The sequence below is a fragment of the Schistocerca gregaria genome, chromosome 2, assembly GCF_023897955.1.
Source record: "Schistocerca gregaria isolate iqSchGreg1 chromosome 2, iqSchGreg1.2, whole genome shotgun sequence".
NCBI lineage: Eukaryota > Metazoa > Arthropoda > Insecta > Orthoptera > Acrididae > Schistocerca > Schistocerca gregaria.
The window spans coordinates 270399805-270417692 of NC_064921.1; the positions used below are offsets into that span (position 1 = coordinate 270399805).

The 17888-nt window shown below is 41.7% G+C and overlaps 1 protein-coding gene across 1 annotated transcript in view; it reads right to left on the reverse strand.

Annotated features, from left to right (window-relative positions):
* Positions 1–8544: 8544 nt before the first annotated feature.
* LOC126335742 (uncharacterized) overlaps positions 8545–17888 on the reverse strand; it is a 513925-nt gene continuing 504581 nt past the window's right edge. Inside the window, exon 19 of the mRNA XM_049999199.1 lies at positions 8545–12705. Coding sequence (XP_049855156.1) covers positions 11994–12705 — 712 coding nt within the window. The 3' untranslated portion in view covers positions 8545–11993. The remainder of the gene's footprint in view (positions 12706–17888) is intronic.

Below are 17888 nucleotides of genomic sequence, written 5' to 3' on the forward strand. Positions count from 1 at the left end.
TATTTAAATGTTCTCAACTCTGGAGAGATACGGCGACCTTGCTGGGCAAGGCTGGTTTTGGCAAGAACGAAGACTACCAGTAGAAACTCTCGCCGCGTGTGTGGGCGGCCATTACGTTGCTGAAATGTAAGCCCACGGTGGCTTGCCATGAAGGACAAGTACGTGACGTACCACTGTGCTGTAAGAGTGCCGCAGATGACAACCAAAGGGGTCCTGCTATGAAATGCAATGCCATCAAAAATGATTCAAATGGCTCTGAGCACTATGGGACTTAACATCTGAGGTCATCAGTTCCCTAGAACTTAGAACTACTAGCACCTAACCAACCTAAGATCATCACACACATCCTTGCCCGAGGCAGGATTCGAACCTGCTACCGTAGCAGTCGCGCGGTTCCGGACTGAAGCGCCTAGAACCGCTCGGCCACCACGGCCGGCAGAAATGCCATCCCAGACCATCACTCATGGTTCTCGGGCCGTATGACGGCGACAGTCAGGCTGGAATCCCATCTCTGTCTGGGGCATCTCCAGACACATCTTCGGCTTTTAATCTCACTGACTGGGGTAGAATTGTCTTTAAAAAAAGTATGTGAAATCTTATGGGACTTAACTGCTAAAGTCATCAGTCCTCAGAAGTTAAGTCGCAAAGTGCTCAGAGCCATTTGAATCATTTGAACCTGACAGATTTTCGTCCGTCCGTAGAATGGGTACAATGGCAAATTAAGCTCAAGCAAAGAATAGCGAGTGACAATTAAAAATAGAAATCTAAGGAGATGGCAATCTGAACGGAATTTACTTTAAAATTTTGCTTAGCACATCAAGTATACACGCAAATATTCGAACAGACAAAGGAAATACATCTAAATTTAATTACAACATCGCTCTCGTATAGGCCTTTACACAGAATATTTAGAGTTAAAGCAAGTACATCAAAGCGTTAAGAAAGGAAAGGTGGAACTTAAAGAAGGCAAGCCGCCAAGGTAAACAGTTCCACCATAGCAATAGAGCTAAGCCCACAGCGCTGAAGGGCAACTCTGGATTCACAGGGGCTGTGCTGCTTTGTCACCAGAGGTTGGGAGATGGCACTCAAGGTCTCAGGAAGTCTTTCGTGGTCCACACCGAGGCTCATCTGCTCACTGCTTACAGAAAGTCGTGGTAGGTGGATGTTCTGTCAAGGCTCGACTTGTTATCATGATTTACGGCCGCTTCTTTATTGTCTCTCAGCCATGTAGGCTTGCAATTTATAAGCTGATATTTTAGCTGTCGGTGAGTTTAGCTTATGCCACAAATCCTCATTATTAATTATATTACAGACTGCTGCATTTACAAAAGTGTTCCTGTCCTAGTCTGTAACAACCCGCCTAATGGCATAGTTCCAGACGGTGTGATCCAGTATGCCGATTGCTCAACATCCACAAGTGTCTGTGGTGCGCTTTCGTATTTTTAGTAAGTATCTCGGATATGGATCAACCGACGACAGGTAGTGATAGTTCCCTTCTTCGGAAGGTAGTATCATTCTTGTTTTTTCTTTTATGTTAGGAACGAACTGGGCTCTGCTAGTGATCCACAATACTAGGATGTTAGCATAGAGCCATTACTGAACCAGCTTCACAGTATAATGAACACTAGAGGCACTTCGCCTACGCACACGATCTGGAGGGGCTGCCAGAATAATCTTGTCCGTCTCTGGATCGACTGTTACGCCTTTTGCAGAAGCTACATGTCCTAAGAATCGCATACTGGGACAAACCAGTTTCACTTTATCGGAGTTAACTGTCATTCGCATCTCCAGCCGTTGCCTGAAAACCGCCCTCAGATGCTCTAAATGTTCCTGAAAATTGCGACTGTAAATAACTAAATCATCAAGGTAGTGTTATACAAATATACATTTCATGTCATAAAATATCTTATCCATCAGCTGGAACAGAACTGCAGCTCCAGTGAACAATTCAAAATGACTCGTTGAACTGAAATGAATTCCAGTCAGTTACGAACACTGTCAGCCTCCCGGAATTCTTCGCTAGTGGGATATGTTTATATGCTTGATTTAAATTCAGTGTAGTAAAGTCTCAAGCCCCACTAAATAACCCAATGCAAGAATGCAAGTTAGGAAGTGGGACAGAATGCAAGACTATATTTTTGTTCAGCTACCTGAAATCGACCAATGAACAACTACCCCACCTGATTTAGGAACTAGGAAAACGCGACAGCATATAGCAAACTGGAAGAGCGAAATAATTTTTTGGCCTAAACGTTTCTCTACAATAGCCATAAGCTCTTTCGTGCATTCGGAGAGAGAGAGAGGGGGGGGGGGGGGGTGGAGGGAGAAAGGGTTAGATGGTTTATTACACCAGAACGTCATTACTTGCTTCTGTCCAATATTCCACCAAGATGTTAACTTCAAGCTAGTATTTAGTGCGTCAGAAAGCTCCTGACAGAAGTCCCTAATTTTTCTGCCATCCTCGAGATCCAAATGCTGCACATCAACTTCGGTGGCCACGCTGGATTTCTCATTTGTCTGGATGGTTAGCCATCCAGAAAAATTGGAAATCCAGCGTGGTTCTGAACCCAAGTATAGAAGTGACGTGTAGTGGAGTGTAGTGTTGCATAGTAGTGTAGCCAAGAATTATTATCACGAAATTTGTGATCTAACAAAGGTGCATAGTGTAACACACCAGTAGCGTGTGCTTTTTGGATTCCGGATGAATTGTGTACCAAATGGCCAAATGGTAGTATTATTATTTTTCTTGTTACTGAAACGTCCCCTTAGAACACTTTATACACGACTGTGCTTAAGCTGACACACAATATTTTTAGCGCAACGCAATCTGACTTCCAAAAATCCCTACGAAAGAATGGCCCTGATTAACATTAACCTATACGTTTCTCAAATCACTTACCTCACAAAAATCTTCGTTACTCAAGCTACTGCAATACAGCGAGCGCCACTACTGCCAGCTAAATAAAAGATTCAAACTACTGAAGGCACTAACTACTGATAGGTATAGTTAGCAAATGAAAGATTTTAATACAGAACAGACAATGTATTTACCTTAATAGTCGTAATATATATGATAGTTCATGACATCCAGTCTTACAAATTACAAAACTCCGCCATCTCTCTCCCCACGTCCACCACTGCTGGCGGGTGGAGAAAAAAGAAAGAGGCCATTATCCTCGCTTTTGACATTCCTTTGTAAAAAGCACCGCAAATACGACACGCTCGTTACTTGGAAACATTCTTACATCTGCACACCTGATAATGACAAGTGTCTTTCTACGAGAGTTGAGAGAATTTGTACTAACTTATGAAATGTCACATGACTATTGAATGATATTTTTATGCTTTGTCCATAGTTGCTTATTTCATTTGATATCTGGTTTCCAGCTGTGTAGCAGCATTGGTTTTATAAAATAAAATTTAATGCATTTGCTAATGTGAACACTTTCTGTCAACAGATCTATTCAATAATTATTTTATGATCCACATTCTTCGAAAAAGGAGCTCTTGGAATGGAAAGAACAATAAGAAGGCACTAATAACAATAACTGCATATATAATTTTCTTTTCAAGTACTTGGTAATTTTTTGTAGAATTAATTTTTGTGGTGCACCACTTTAATTATATAGACATTAAGATGTGAATATACATTTCCCTTATCTGCGTTGTTGTCTTCAGTGTACTATTTTCCTGCTTGTGGGTTTGTCATGTTTAGGTATAAGTTATTACATTTATTGCTGCTTGCTTTGCTTACTTGCATTTTTCTGTCATTGCTGTTTGTATTAATTGTTTTGTGCTGCTGCATTACCTCGTCCCTTAGTTTAGCATCTGAGCTCAGTAGCTTTAAGTTAGCTTAAGAGGGGGTAGACTATATAAGAATCTAACTATGATGAATTGGAAGAAAAGCATTGAGAAGCTATAAGAAAATGGTTTGGCCAAAAAAGTAGTGTATAGTGGAGAAAAACTATTTTTGAAGGAGGATGTGAGCATAATACAGAAAGCAGGCTTCGATATGACTTTTTGGAAATAATGAAGAATGAAGGGAGATCTCTGAGAAGTAAAGAAAGTTTTGTTTGCAAAATACTGCAGTAAAACAAACCCTGTCCTTTCTTTGTGTTATCCCACTATGTGTTTGTGTACCCTTGTGTATTTGTTTTCTTCCTGTCTCTGTGTACTGATTCATAGAATTTTTTCTCTTATAATACTAAGCTACATTCACTATGATGAGGAATACTGTTATCCTCAAATATAATTTGCATTAATAACATGTTATTTACTTTGTAAAGATGTTTACACATTATTTATTCTGTTTTGTTCTAATGCTCATGTGTGAAGTTGATGTTTCAAAAGTTATTCTGATCTTTTATGTATGTACTTATGTCGTAATTTTTGTAACACTGGTGTATTTGCTGTTGCGATTCTTTTGTAAAGCCTATACTACTGCAAATGTTATCTGTATTGTTATGTTCTTTAAAGATATATTTTGTACTTTTGTTATTGTATTCTTATGTTATAAAATTGTAATTGACACCAATTCATCAAATTAAGTAACTTGTAAATTACGTTGCACTGCACACATTTCTGTTGGTCATAGTATATGGACAATATGTGAGAAGTAGGGACTGATAGTGATTCTTCAAAACTTTGACTGACTCTGCTGTGGGTTTGCTCTGTTGTGGCCCATTACCTGTCTGCATGTCAAGAGTCAGCACTGTCTTTCCGTTGGAAGGACAACACTACTTCTTCAAGACTGCATGGAAATCCACTACTTCCGTGTGCATTTTCTTTTACTACTTAGACTTTGAGAAAAGCACTGCAATTTTACTTTGATGAAAGATCAGGACTGTCTTTATGGACTGTGAGAAAATTTTAGCTTTCGACCAACATTGTATCGATAAGTGTGTGCATTTCATTTCTTTGTCATTGTAATTATGAAAAAATTTTTCAAATCTGTATTGGCCACTGCCCAAAAAAATTTGTAATTTTTTTTTTGTGAGGAGCATGGGGGCTATGTAAGTAGGCTGTTTAGGTTTTTTTATTGGTAACGCCGCCGCCACATAGCGCTCTGTATAAAAATCACTGGCTGTGCCGTGTGCAGTCTATGGCTGGTTTGCATTGTTGTCTGCCATTGTAGTGTTGGGCAGCGGGAGCTGGATGCTAACAGCGCGTAGCGTTGGCAGTTGGAGGTGAGCCGCCAGCAGTGATGGACGTGGGGAGAGAGATGGCGGAGTTTTGAAATTTGTAAGAATTGGTGTCACGAACTGATATATATATTATGACTATTAAGGTAAATACATTGTTCTGTATTAAAATCTTTCATTTGCTAACTATGCCTATCAGTAGTTAGTGCCTTCAGTAGTTTGAATCTTTTATTTAGTTAGCGGTAGTGGTGCTCGCTGTATTGCAGTAGCTTCAGTAACGAAGATTTTTGTGAGGTAAGTGATTTGTGAAACGTATAGGTTAATGTTAGTCAGGGGCATTGTTTTGTAGGGATTTTTGGAAGTCAGATTGCGTTGCGCTAAAAATATTGTGTGTCAGTTTAAGCACAGTCGTGTATAAAGTGTTCTAAGGGGACGTTTCATGATGGTTTATTACACCAGAACGTCATTACTTGCTTCTGTCTAATATTCCACCAAAATGTTAACTTCAAGCTAGTATTTAGTGCGTCAGAAAGCTCCTGACAGAAGTCGCTAATTTTTCTGCCATCCTCGAGATCCAAATGCTGCACATCAACTTCGGTGGCCACGCTGGATTTCTCATTTGTCTGGATGGTTAGCCATCCAGAAAAATTGGAAATCCAGCGTGGTTCTGAACCCAAGTATAGAAGTGACGTGTAGTGGAGTGTAGTGTTGCATAGTAGTGTAGCCAAGAATTATTATCACGAAATTTGTGATCTAACAAAGGTGCATAGTGTAACACACCAGTAGCGTGTGCTTTTTGGATTCCGGATGAACTGTGTACCAGATGGCCAAATGGTAGTATTATTATTTTTCTTGTTACGTATATATTCTATGTAGACTTTTCCACCATTAAATAGCAAAATGCTTTATTACTAACACATCTGAAATTATGTTAATATGTCTGTTCTTTTAGACTGATAACAGACTAAAAGCAAATAGATAATAAATAATTAAGTAAATAGTCCCTCCACCCGCGGATATTAAGGGAGTGGCTAAGTCCGTACGGTAATGGCAAACTTCTTCAGCAGGTTTGTTCCGAAATTTGCACATAAGGCTGCCCCGCTGCCTTTATTAACGAGAAAAGGACAAACATTTGAATGGATTGATTCCCACGCAGCGGAATTTGGGGGCTGAAGAAACCAGGAAGATGCAGGGTTAGGGACTACTCTACTCCAGAAAGATCGAGTGCGACAGTTCACTACTTACGCCTCTATGGGTCTTATTGAGCTAGTGCATACATATTCGGTCTACAAGCTAGAGACCCTGATTATATTTTTTGGTCTAGAAAAGTTCGGGTATTGCCTGGAATATAGGGAATTTAGGTTGGAAACAGGAAGCCAGTCATTGAGCTGGGTTTTAGAGTGACAGCGGAAAACTGGTCCGATTGACCATTGGAATACTAAAATTTTGGCCTTTAAATTCAAGGTGACGTTATATTCCATAGGATGGCTGGTGCCAAACAATGTTTTGCAATATAGCCGATTTGCTTAACCATTGCAGAACATTGTCTAGGTAGCAGTCATCCTATGGGATATAATAACATGGAGATCCTGACGTACATTTCCAGCTTTTAGGCTAGTGTTGAAATTAAATCAGCAGATAACCTTTTCAATAGAGCTGGAGGTTTTTGTTGAAATTTTATGTAGAATCCCGCTCTCTCCCTTGTTAAATAAACAGAGGGACAGAGATAATGCTACCTCGTGTGTTGTTTAGTATTTGTCACTATCCACAATTTCTGACATCGATTGTGTGGCGAGACTAGTGTTTAAAGTCTGGGTGTGTATATGATCTTTCCAGAATTGCTATTCAAACCGAGATTTTAAATTCCCTTCCACAGCTCTTAGTTGCAGCAGTTTTGCTTTGAAAATGGCAGGGAGGTCACCTGTCGATATATCGGTGATTGTCGACAATGTCTCCCAGCTGCATTCCCGCAAGTTACTTGAAGAATGACTGAATTTACTTGATAAGTTATTAACGTGTCACAGCAGTTGTGTGTATCGCAAGTTGCTTCTTGTGATGGTTAATTTTATGATTATCTGACATTAACACGAGCTCTCCTGCAGATTCCACCTAAGAATAATTTGGCTTGTTTTGGATCAAGACATGCTCTAAGTGGGCCACGGCCTAGGCTATGGGGAAGTTTGTTTAAATGGATTAATAATGAGTCCGCAGAACCATCTCTAAATCCAGCGTGATTGTAAAAGATTTTTAAAAGTGTTAGGTGCTGGTAAACCTGCCTCTAGTAAAGCTTTAGTTTTTAGAAAACAAGTCTTTCATTAAATTGCCCTTTTCTTTCAAAATAGCCTTTTTGTATAAATATTTCCTTCAAAAGAAATTTAGGCTTTAGAAAGAGTGTTTATGCATAGTAAATTAATTATGGCAAAGGGGTGTTCTTAAACGTAAGTGTAATATAAGTGCAATCCGTATGTGAACTGACCCAGCCCAGAACGTTATCTTTATTAGATGTCTTGCATTCTCTTACGATGTGCCGATAATTTAATGCTTACGTATCAGTTTCTTTTAGTCATTTACTACATATGTGTTTCAAAGGTAATGGAATGGATTTGTGGATTCGACCCGTACAGTGAACAAACTGTAATGGAAACTAAGGACAAATTTGGAAACGATACTTGTATTAACGTTCAGGAAAAATGAAATGATAACGTTGAGGTATCCTAAAGACACTGCAATGCTTTCAGAGGCAGCAATGAGCTTGGTAGAAGACTTAAACGGAGTGAATAGTACCTTGAGAAGGGTTATCAGAGAAGATCAACAAAAGTAAAACAAGTGTAATGGAATTTAGTTGAATTAAATCATAAGGTATTGATGGGATTGGATTCGGAAATAAGTAGATAGAAAATCAAATACGACTGACAATTCCAAACAAAATCGTTTCTGAAAGACAGAAATTTGATAGCATCATATACACATTACTTAAATATTTCTGGTTCCTGGCCTCAAAATGTTGCTATAGGATATGAAGTTTAGTTGAATGAACTATCTGTGTTGTAAACAGAGTGCAGGGTTGGATTAAGTTTTCATTTTTGTGAGAAAGGAATATAAGAGTGGTGCTGCACAGAATGCATTGAGCTCAATGCAGATCATGTCGAAATGCCATTTTTCTTTTGTAAACTGTATTATCTGCTACATTTCTTATGAAACATATAGAGCCAGAGTTTTAACAATTATTGTAGTTCCTTCCTTCCAAACGATAGTTTATTGTTATTATGTTTTTCGTTTGTCAATAATCTGTGAACTAGAATTATCTGTAACCAAGTTTGCTTCACGAAACTCGATTTTTGGCAGACAAATATCACTGGTCAGGGTTCTAAGAATATAGAGGATAGAAAAACGAAACTTTGGTTCTTGACACTGAACAAAATATTTATTTCGTTCACTTCTTACACACAGCCATTAATTCATACAAACTTTAGGATTACACATGTGTATCAAACAAATATTCAGTACAAATTTTGTCCTTAAAACTAAAATATTTCAGCCATGTATCTGATTTATTTGTAATATTGTCGTACAGTTTGAAGGTATTCCAGCAATGTGGAAATGTTGCCACAGTATTGTCACAGAAGTTGAAGGTATTCCAACAAAGTGGAAATGATGCCACAATATTAGAAGGAAAAAAATCAAATTACAGTTTTATTTGTTGTAGATGAAAACTTCGAGATTAATTGTCTCTTTTTTATTATTATTTCTGATGGTTTCACAGCAGTTCTTGGCGAATTCATTAAGTAACCTACTGAGTGTGTAACCACCTGCTAGATCATCTTGTACCGACATAAAGGTGAATTGTAGTTTCATAATATTTTTCTGCGTCTACTTCATTCCAACAAATCATTAAGAGGACGGTAGGCCAGATTTTTCAACAAAATGCCAACGATGAATGCAATGAAGTTGTAAAATGTAATGTGTCACTCTACTGCGTAACGGACGGAACTTCGGAGTATTACAGTTGATTAAACTACACAGAATATCTTTTCACATACTGTGAACACGCGGCATATCAACGTTGGTTGCATAAAAAGCAATGGCAAAGTCGTTACTTCTGCTAAAAATTGGCAAATAACGCGCGAAGATCATGTGAAATACGACCTTCCATGCATATTTTTTACTTCACCTAATACGTTCTCTATTGCAATATACTATTTTCATTAGTAAGCGTGATCCAGGAGATAGTCGTCAATCATTACATTTCAGACTGACACTAATATTCCCTAAAATTTGAACAATTATAGTGCAGCCTCATGTCAGATTATAGCACTGCAGTTCACGAACATTCATGAAATAACCTCAAAAGTCATCTTTCGCTAACAGCCAACCACGCTCCTGAAATACTACATTCCTTTAATCTTTGTTATCAGTGCTCAACGAACGCTGATATAAATGCTGTCGTTCATAACAGTTAGGCAGCTGTCTTCTCTCAAGAGCAGGCCGTGGCGTTGGTACTATGTTTCACATATGCGTCAACTCAGTGGATATGCACAGCCGATTGGACATAACAAATGATAGACCTTATTGGTATGCGTTATAAGAGGTCAGCTGTGAACTCTTTTATGCTGAGCAAGAACTCATCAGTGTCCAAATTTTACACCATCAGCGCGGTGATGTGACCCAACTGCCATAAATGTTGTCACGTTATATCTATTGAGTCATAAACTTGCTATACAGAATGGTTCAACATATTCTAGAGAAACCTCCAACGGGCTACAGCGTTCTGGGAACTGCATTTTGTGCTTTAGATACTGTGTACCCCATGAAGAAGACTTTCCTTACGGTAAGAAGTGATGGCTTCATTTTTGTCGCTCGTTGTTACTTTGACCTAATAATATTTCTCTATTCGGGAAAGTTTTTTGAATGTACCAATAATTAGAACGCCGCCTCTTTAAGCTAAGGATTTTTTCCTTACGTAACAGGGAGTCTTAAAATTTGATCCCTTTTCATTTCTCTTTTAGCCAAAGACGTTTGCTTCTTTACCCAGCAGGAAATTTTGACTATCAATTACAACCCTACATGTTGGGTCTACATGTCATCCTCTTTACACAGCGCTAGGTGTTGGCTCCATTTCGTTCTGATGGAGGAAGGGGATAACTAGACAGCAACATTTTCTTCGCTAGCAGGAATCTTCCTGTTGGTGGAACGAGAAAACGACTAGTTTCCGTCCAGGACGAGGAAGATTTTCCTCTTTACATATCAATAACTTTGACTTAAAAATAGAAAATCGAAGGGCTACATTTTGGGATTCGAAGGTTTCTTATTTAGCCAGCACGGATTCTAGCTAGTGCTGAAAATCACGAGGCCTTCAGATGTTATTTTTCACATTGCGTGAAGTCAGGATCTAATTCTGTTTGAATGATTTGAGAAGAAACTGAGAAAGCTATGAGATGCACCTCGGATACTTCCTCTTTCATCAAAGGCAGATGATAAACTCGTTCGTGATAAAGCTAACTAACGGAACTGGGAAATCATAGACTAGGATATAGAGAGTCTTTATATATAGTGGGCAGTGCTGAACACGTTGTCGACATATGAGTTGCTTGGTGAACACAGAATACCGTGAACACCTGTGAATTTGCCAGTAAAGTTTTCTTCTCTAGTCAACAGGAAAATTTGGACTCCTCGTCATTAGTGGGGCTAGTCAATATCTCCGTTTCTTTAGCCGGTTGGAGGCGAAACTAAATCAGCTATACGTTGGACCTAAAACTTTCTTTCAAAACTGGTAGATCACGTACTTGTCAGTGATTATTGTGACTGTTAGCTCCAAGAAAACATAGGCTAGAGAAACGCTTTACACTGTAGGCAGTCTAACTCGTTGCAGTTTAGTTGATCAGTGGCCGCAAAAAATCGTGGACACTTATGACGTTGGCTAATTTTTTTTCCTTGGCTGGAGTGGGAGATTTGTATTCGCCATCGTTGGAGAGGCTTACACTGGCCATGATGGAGGAGCCTGCGGCAGCTGCAGTGGGATAACTTGAAAATTTCGTCGACTGTTGTGTTGCTTGGTGACTGGAGAATACACAGAAACATACGATTTCTGCTGAAGAATTTTCTTCCTCACCCAATAGGAAAGTTTGGACTTATCGTCGTGGGAGGTGGATGTAGCCACCCACAGTGCAAAAGGCTGCAGAAGAACAGCGCGAGATCTTGAACTTGTCCACTTTTGGGCTGCGAGATATTGAACTCGTTGTCGACTTTTGGACTGAGTGATAACTTGTTGCCCAGTAGGCAGATCTGGACTTGTCGCCTTTCAGGCTAGCAGGTGGCTACGCTATAGGAAGCTGTGTCGGACACAGAGGAACTTTTTGAACTCATTGTAGAGCACTCAGGTGGTTGGTAACTGGATGAAACATAGACTTGTATGACTTCGGCTGAAAAATTTCCTTTTTCACTCAGCAGGAAAGTTTAGACTTGTTGTTGGAGATGCTAGCAGGTAGCCACAGTGGAGGAGGCTCCAGGAGAAACAATGGGAGATCTTAATCTCATTGTGGACAGTTGGGTTGTGTGATGACCTGAAGAAATCCTTGACATTTATGACTTTGACTTGTATGACTTCGGCCCAAAAATTTTCTTTTTCACTCAGCAGGAAATTTTGGACTTGTTGTTAGAGATGCTAGCAGGTAGACACAGTGGAGGAGGCTCCAGACAGTTGGGTTGTGTGATGACCTGAAGAAATCCTCGACATTTATGACTTCCCCAGTAGGAAGATTTCGACCGTCGCTGTTGGGGCTAGCAGGTATCCACAGAGGAAGTTTTTGAACTCGTTCTCGAGCACTGTTTAGAAACTGGAGGAAACATAGACAGTTACGACTTCGGACGAAAAATTTTCTTTTTCACCCAACAGGAGGACTTAGATTCGTCGTCGTTGGTGGGGCTAGAGGGAGGCCGCGGTGGTGGAGGCTGCGGCGGGCGGCGCAGCACGGGGGACGAGGGGCAGCTCTTGGTGGCGGGGGCGGCTGCGGCCGCGGCGGCGGCGCGCTCGGCTGTGTCGCCCCCGAGGTCGACCAGCAGGCTCTGTCGGCAGAGTGCCGACACCGCCCCCTGGCCCTGCTGCTGCTGACCATGCCCGCGGCCCGTGCGCCGCATCTTCACCTTGCGGAAACGCGACGCGATGCTGCTGGCGAGCCCGAAGCGCGACGCCTTGCTGCCGGAGGCGGCGCCGGCGCCGGCGGAGGCAGAGGCGGCGCGGTCGGCCGAGTGCGGCGGCTGCTGGGACGTGGGCGAGATGGCGCCCGCGCTGGCCGACTTGACGAGCAGCTGCGCCTCGTCCTGCGCCGCCCGCGCCGCCCGCAGCGGCGAGCTGTCTGCGCTGGCGGCGAGGCTGAGGCGGCAGCCGGCGGTCGCGAGCGCCGGCGGCGGCGACGGCGACGCCTCCGCCCCGCTGGCGCTGCCGGTCCAGCTGCGGCTGGCCGGGCCGCGCGTCAGGAACTCCTCCTTGGCGCGCTTCAGCCGCAGAGCGCGCAGCCGCGACGGCGGGGGGCTGCTACCGACGCTGCCGCCACCGTCCGCGCTCTTCCTGCCAAACCAGACGTGGCAGACTCTCTCAGAACGACGGTCATTTTGTCTCATCTCGTATATTTATCGTGAAATAAAGCAAGAGTGCTAACATTAAGAATGCAATGGCAATTCCACTGTTAAAACCAGAGGAGAGAGCGGATATGTGGAAAGAATACCTTGAAGGCCTCTAAGAGGGGGAAGACATGTCCGATGACGTGATAGAAAACAGGAGTCGATGTAGAGGAGACTGAGGATCCAGAATTGAAAAGAGGTTTGGAGGACTTAAGGTCAAATAAAGTAGAAGCGATGCATATCATTCCATCCGAATTTCTAAGATCGTTAGTGGAGTTAGCAACAAAACGAGTATTCCGATTGGCTTAGTATTAGGAAAACAGTCTTAATCGTGTTTATTTACTTACCAGGTGATCAAACAGTCAGTATAAATTTGAAAACTGAATAAATCACGGAATAATGTAGGTAGAGAGGTACAAATTGACACATATGCTTGGAATGACATGGGGTTTTATTAGAACCAAAAAATACAAAAGTTCAAAAAACGTCCGACAGATGGCGCTTCATCTGATCAGAATAGTAATAATTAGCATAACAAAGTAAGACAAAGAAAAGATGATGTTCTTTACAGGAAATGCTCAATATGTCCACCATCATTCCTCAACAATAGCTGTAGTCGCGGAATAATATTGTGAAAAGCACTGTAAAGCATGTCCGGAGTTATGGTGAGGCATTGGCGTCGGATGTTGTCTTTTAGCATCCCTAGAGATGTCGGTCGATCACGATAGACTTGCGACTTCAGGTACCCCAAAAGCCAATAATCGCACGGACTGAGGTCTGGAGACCTGTAAGGCCTAGCTTGACGAAAGTGGCGACTGAGCACACGATCATAACCAAACGATGCGCGCAAGAGATCTTTCACGCGTCTAGCAATATGGGGTGGAGCGCCTTCCTGCATAAACATCGTACGTTCCAGCAGGTGTTTATCAGCCAAGCTGGGGATGATGCGATCCTGTAACATATCGGCGTTACAAAACCAGAATCACGCATTTCCTCGAAGAAAAAAGGCCCGATGTGGTAAATCCAACCCATACCGTGACTTTCTCGTCGTGCAATGGAGTTTCCACGACAGTTCTAGGATTTTCGGTAGCCCAAATTCTGCACTTGCGGGCGTTCACAGGCTCTCGGAGCGTGAAATGAGCTTCGTCGGTCCACAACACGTTACTCAACCAATCGTCATCTTCTGCCATCTTTTGAAACGCCCACACCGCAGATGCCCACCGCTTCACTAAATCGCCAGGTAACCGTTCATGATGCCGATGGGTTTTGTACGGATAGCATCGGAGGGTACGCTAAGTGACAACCAAACAGTAATGCATGAAATGTCGGTGCGACGTGCGACTGCACGAGCGCTGACTTCCCCGTGCATCGACGAACCCACTACAGTCTCCATTTCTTCCTAAACTGTCTCAGCAGCATTACGCCTTGTGCTCGGTCGGCCACTACGTGGTCTATCGTCTAAACAACCCGTGGCTTTGAACTTCGAAATAATTCTCGCCACAGCTGCATTTGTCAATGGACCTTTACCCGTTTTTCACATACTTTTTTATGTTTATTTATATAACAGCGATTTTTTTAAAAAAATGAACATGGTTTCTTTAAATTTTGAACTTAACATTAATTGTATTTATACTTCAATTTTTAAGCCTAGACGTCTACCATTGGTCACCGCGGGAGGCGTTGCTTACGCTCACGTGGTCATACCTTGCTGTATAAACCCAGGCATAGGTAAATTCTTTGCAGTCTACTGCCACACCTTGGTAGACGTGACGCCACCAGCAGTCGACCAGCGAGTAAAACATTATATTTACGTAATCCACTCTTATAAGATGGTTGTCAGTAGTTTTTGTTTAAGATATATGTTGGAATTTCACAGTATGTTCGGCCTGAAGATAGCCCCTGCGATGGGCTGAAACCGGTCGGCACTAAATAAGTAAATAAAAGCGATGAAGTTTTCCTAATACTAAGTTAATTTTATATCAATCGCTGTTACTACACAACCATGTTGTCCAAACATATATTCAAACTGGTGTGTAAAACATATGAGACTGGCGATATACCATCAGACTTTCGAAAATAACATCATCGACTCAATTACGAACATTGCAACAGCCGACAAGTGTGAGAATTATCGCACAATCAGCTTAACAGCTCATGCATCCAAGTTGCTGACGAAAATAATATATATGAGAACGGAAACGAAAATTGTGAATTTGTTAGACGACGATCAGTTTGACTTTAGGAAAGGTAAAGGCACCAGAGAGGCAGTTCTGACGTTGCGGTTAATAATGGAAGCAATTCAGGGAAGCAATACTGAGAAGCAGTTCTGAGAAAAATGTGTATAAGTCTTACGAAAAGACGGGTAATGTACAATATAAGAGCCAAAACGGATTAAGACAGGGCTGTAGTCTTTCGCTTCTAATGCTCAACCTGTACATCGAAGAAGCAATGCCAAAAATAAAATAAAAAGGTTCAAAGGTGGAATTAAAATTCACGGTGAAAGGATATCAACGATAAGATTCGCTGATGACATTGCTATCCTCAATGAAAGTGAAGGAGAAGTAGAGGATCTGTTGAATCGAACGAACAGTCTAATAAGTATAGAATATGAAATGAGAGTAAATCGAAGAAAGACAAAAGTAACAAGAAGTAGCAGAAATGAGAACAGCAAGAAATTTGACATTAGAATTAGTGATCACGAAGTAGTTGAAGAGACATTTTCCTGCCTAAGCAGCAAAACAACGCGTGATGTATGGAGCAAGGAGGACATGAAAAGCCGACTAGCATTGGTAAAAAGGGTATTCCTGGCCAAGAGAAGTCTACTAGTATCAAAAATAGGCATGAATTTGAGGAAAAAGTTTTGGAGAATGTACATTTGGAGCACAGCGTAGAATGGTAGTGAAACGGAAAACTGGAATAGAAGAGGATATATATGGAAAACACTGACAATAAGAAGGGACAGTATTATAGAACGCCAGGAAATAGATAAGACATCAGGAAATAACTACCGTGGTACTAGACGGAGCTGTGAGTGGTAAAATCTGTACAGGAATACATAGAATGTCATATATCCAGCAAATAATTGTAGTAGTTTGCAAGTCATACTCTGAGAAGAAATGGTGGCGGGCAGCATCAAACCAGTCAGATGAGTGATGACTCAAAGAAATCTAGCGTTTTTCACGACATACAATGTTCGCTAGTTCCACAATTTGCCAAATTGGCTTTTTTTTAACTTCGTGACCATATCTCGTCCTCAGGTAGTTTAGAGGACACACTGATGGTGCGTTCAAGGAAATGAGCACTCGTTTGAACACCTCTCTTAAATGAACATTCCCTCAACAGAATGTTCGTCTGAAAATGGCCACTTACGCACGGTATGTTGGAGCATGTTGAACGTTTCTCTCTCACTAATGACACTCTTTTTCCCTTATTTCCCTGTGTCTTTGTATCGTATCAGCGCATCGTGGACATGGTTATTATCGGATTTTGCGTGGTTAGTTTCCTGTTTCCACCTCGTCACCCCCTACGACGGAACAAGTGTACGCCAAATCTCTGCGTGTTGTCTTATGCATGTGAAAGTAAGCGGAATTTTCTAAACGTTTGCTTGCAGTTCGTGTAACAGAGGCGGGACTACCAGTCCGGTATTCGCCTAGTGGGATGTGGGAGACGGTAAAAAAACACATCCAGGCTGAGACCGTCATCGTTAATCTGCCTGGGAAAAAAGTGAAGCACCTAGAAGACATCGTCTGATATCTACCTACATGTACACATATTTGGCAGGTATGTAAATAAATGACTCCAACAGGAATTCTCTGTGACAGGTAGAACAGCCACCAGAGTGCATTATTGTTGTTCGTGTTCGGTGTTGTTATCAGGCTTGGCAGGGTACATAAGTGCCCTGAATAGCATCAGCGTTGAGTGATCACTGTAAAGGACACAGAGATCTCACGTGCTTGTGTGAGATAGCGTTATCAGCACCTGACTGCGATTGTAAGGGGCATGAATGTGGGTTCCCATTTGGTCGGATGCAAGAATCGTACAGTACCAAGGTTTGTGGTGCATTCGCATGTGACAGTGCTCCAATGTTGGACTCCATGGGAAAGAGAGAGGAAGCATGCTCGTCGTCAAGGTTATGCTCGACCACTTATGACTGGCGTACTGCGCACCAGACTCATAGTAACCATTTCGCGTCTCTCCCTGAAACACTCAGCGTCATCCCGCACCATTGGTCGGAGACTAGCAACAGCTGGACTAAGAAATTACCCTCCCATGTGTAGGCTGCCGAAAACATCATATCATAAACGGATGCATTTGGAACAGTGTCGTAACTGGGAAGTATGGGCTACTGAAAGGTGGCTACACTGAGTCACAGCGCCAGAGATTGCGCCAAAGAGTATGATTCAGCCGCCTCCACTGGCAGTTGCGGCTGAGAAGTTGATGTGGGCAGTTGTAGTTCTGAGGTAGGCGTGATCAGTGCTTGTTGAGACGATGTCCATAGAGTACTAGTTGTGAGCATGTCGTGCGCAGTTGTTCTGTTGGGCAAGACACCATATGTTGTTCGATTGGGGATTTTGTAATGATCAGAGTATTTTTTCGTCAATATATATGAAGGTAAAGAAAATTTTTATTTTAAATGTCCTAAATAACAATGCCTCTTGGTCATAGGTTCAGTCAACAAAGCATCTGGCTCGTGTTCTCGTATTAGACTGTAACTCTGGTTTCTATATGCAATTATAGTACTTCTGTTTTTTTTTAATTACTTCAGTGTAAATGGTGTTTAAAATATCTTGTCTTATCGTGGAATAACCGTGCCAGATGTGTACGTTGAATCACACTTCCATACACAGAACAGTTACATTTGTGCTTTGTTGTTTCGTGGCTTTTATAGTTGCTGGGGACTTAATTAATTAATTGTGTTAACGGAAATTTCCCTTCATTCTTTGTTGTTATTCTGTGCAGTCAGATTGCGGAGTAATACTAGTCAGTGACTAAAATTAAAATTATTAGCATTCTATTTAATTAAGCCCCCATGCACTACTGATGAATGGCATCTCATTATTTTCAGCGATGAATCGTGGTTGAGCACTACCCTGAAAGACCATCGTAGGCGAATACAGCGGCGACCTGGGT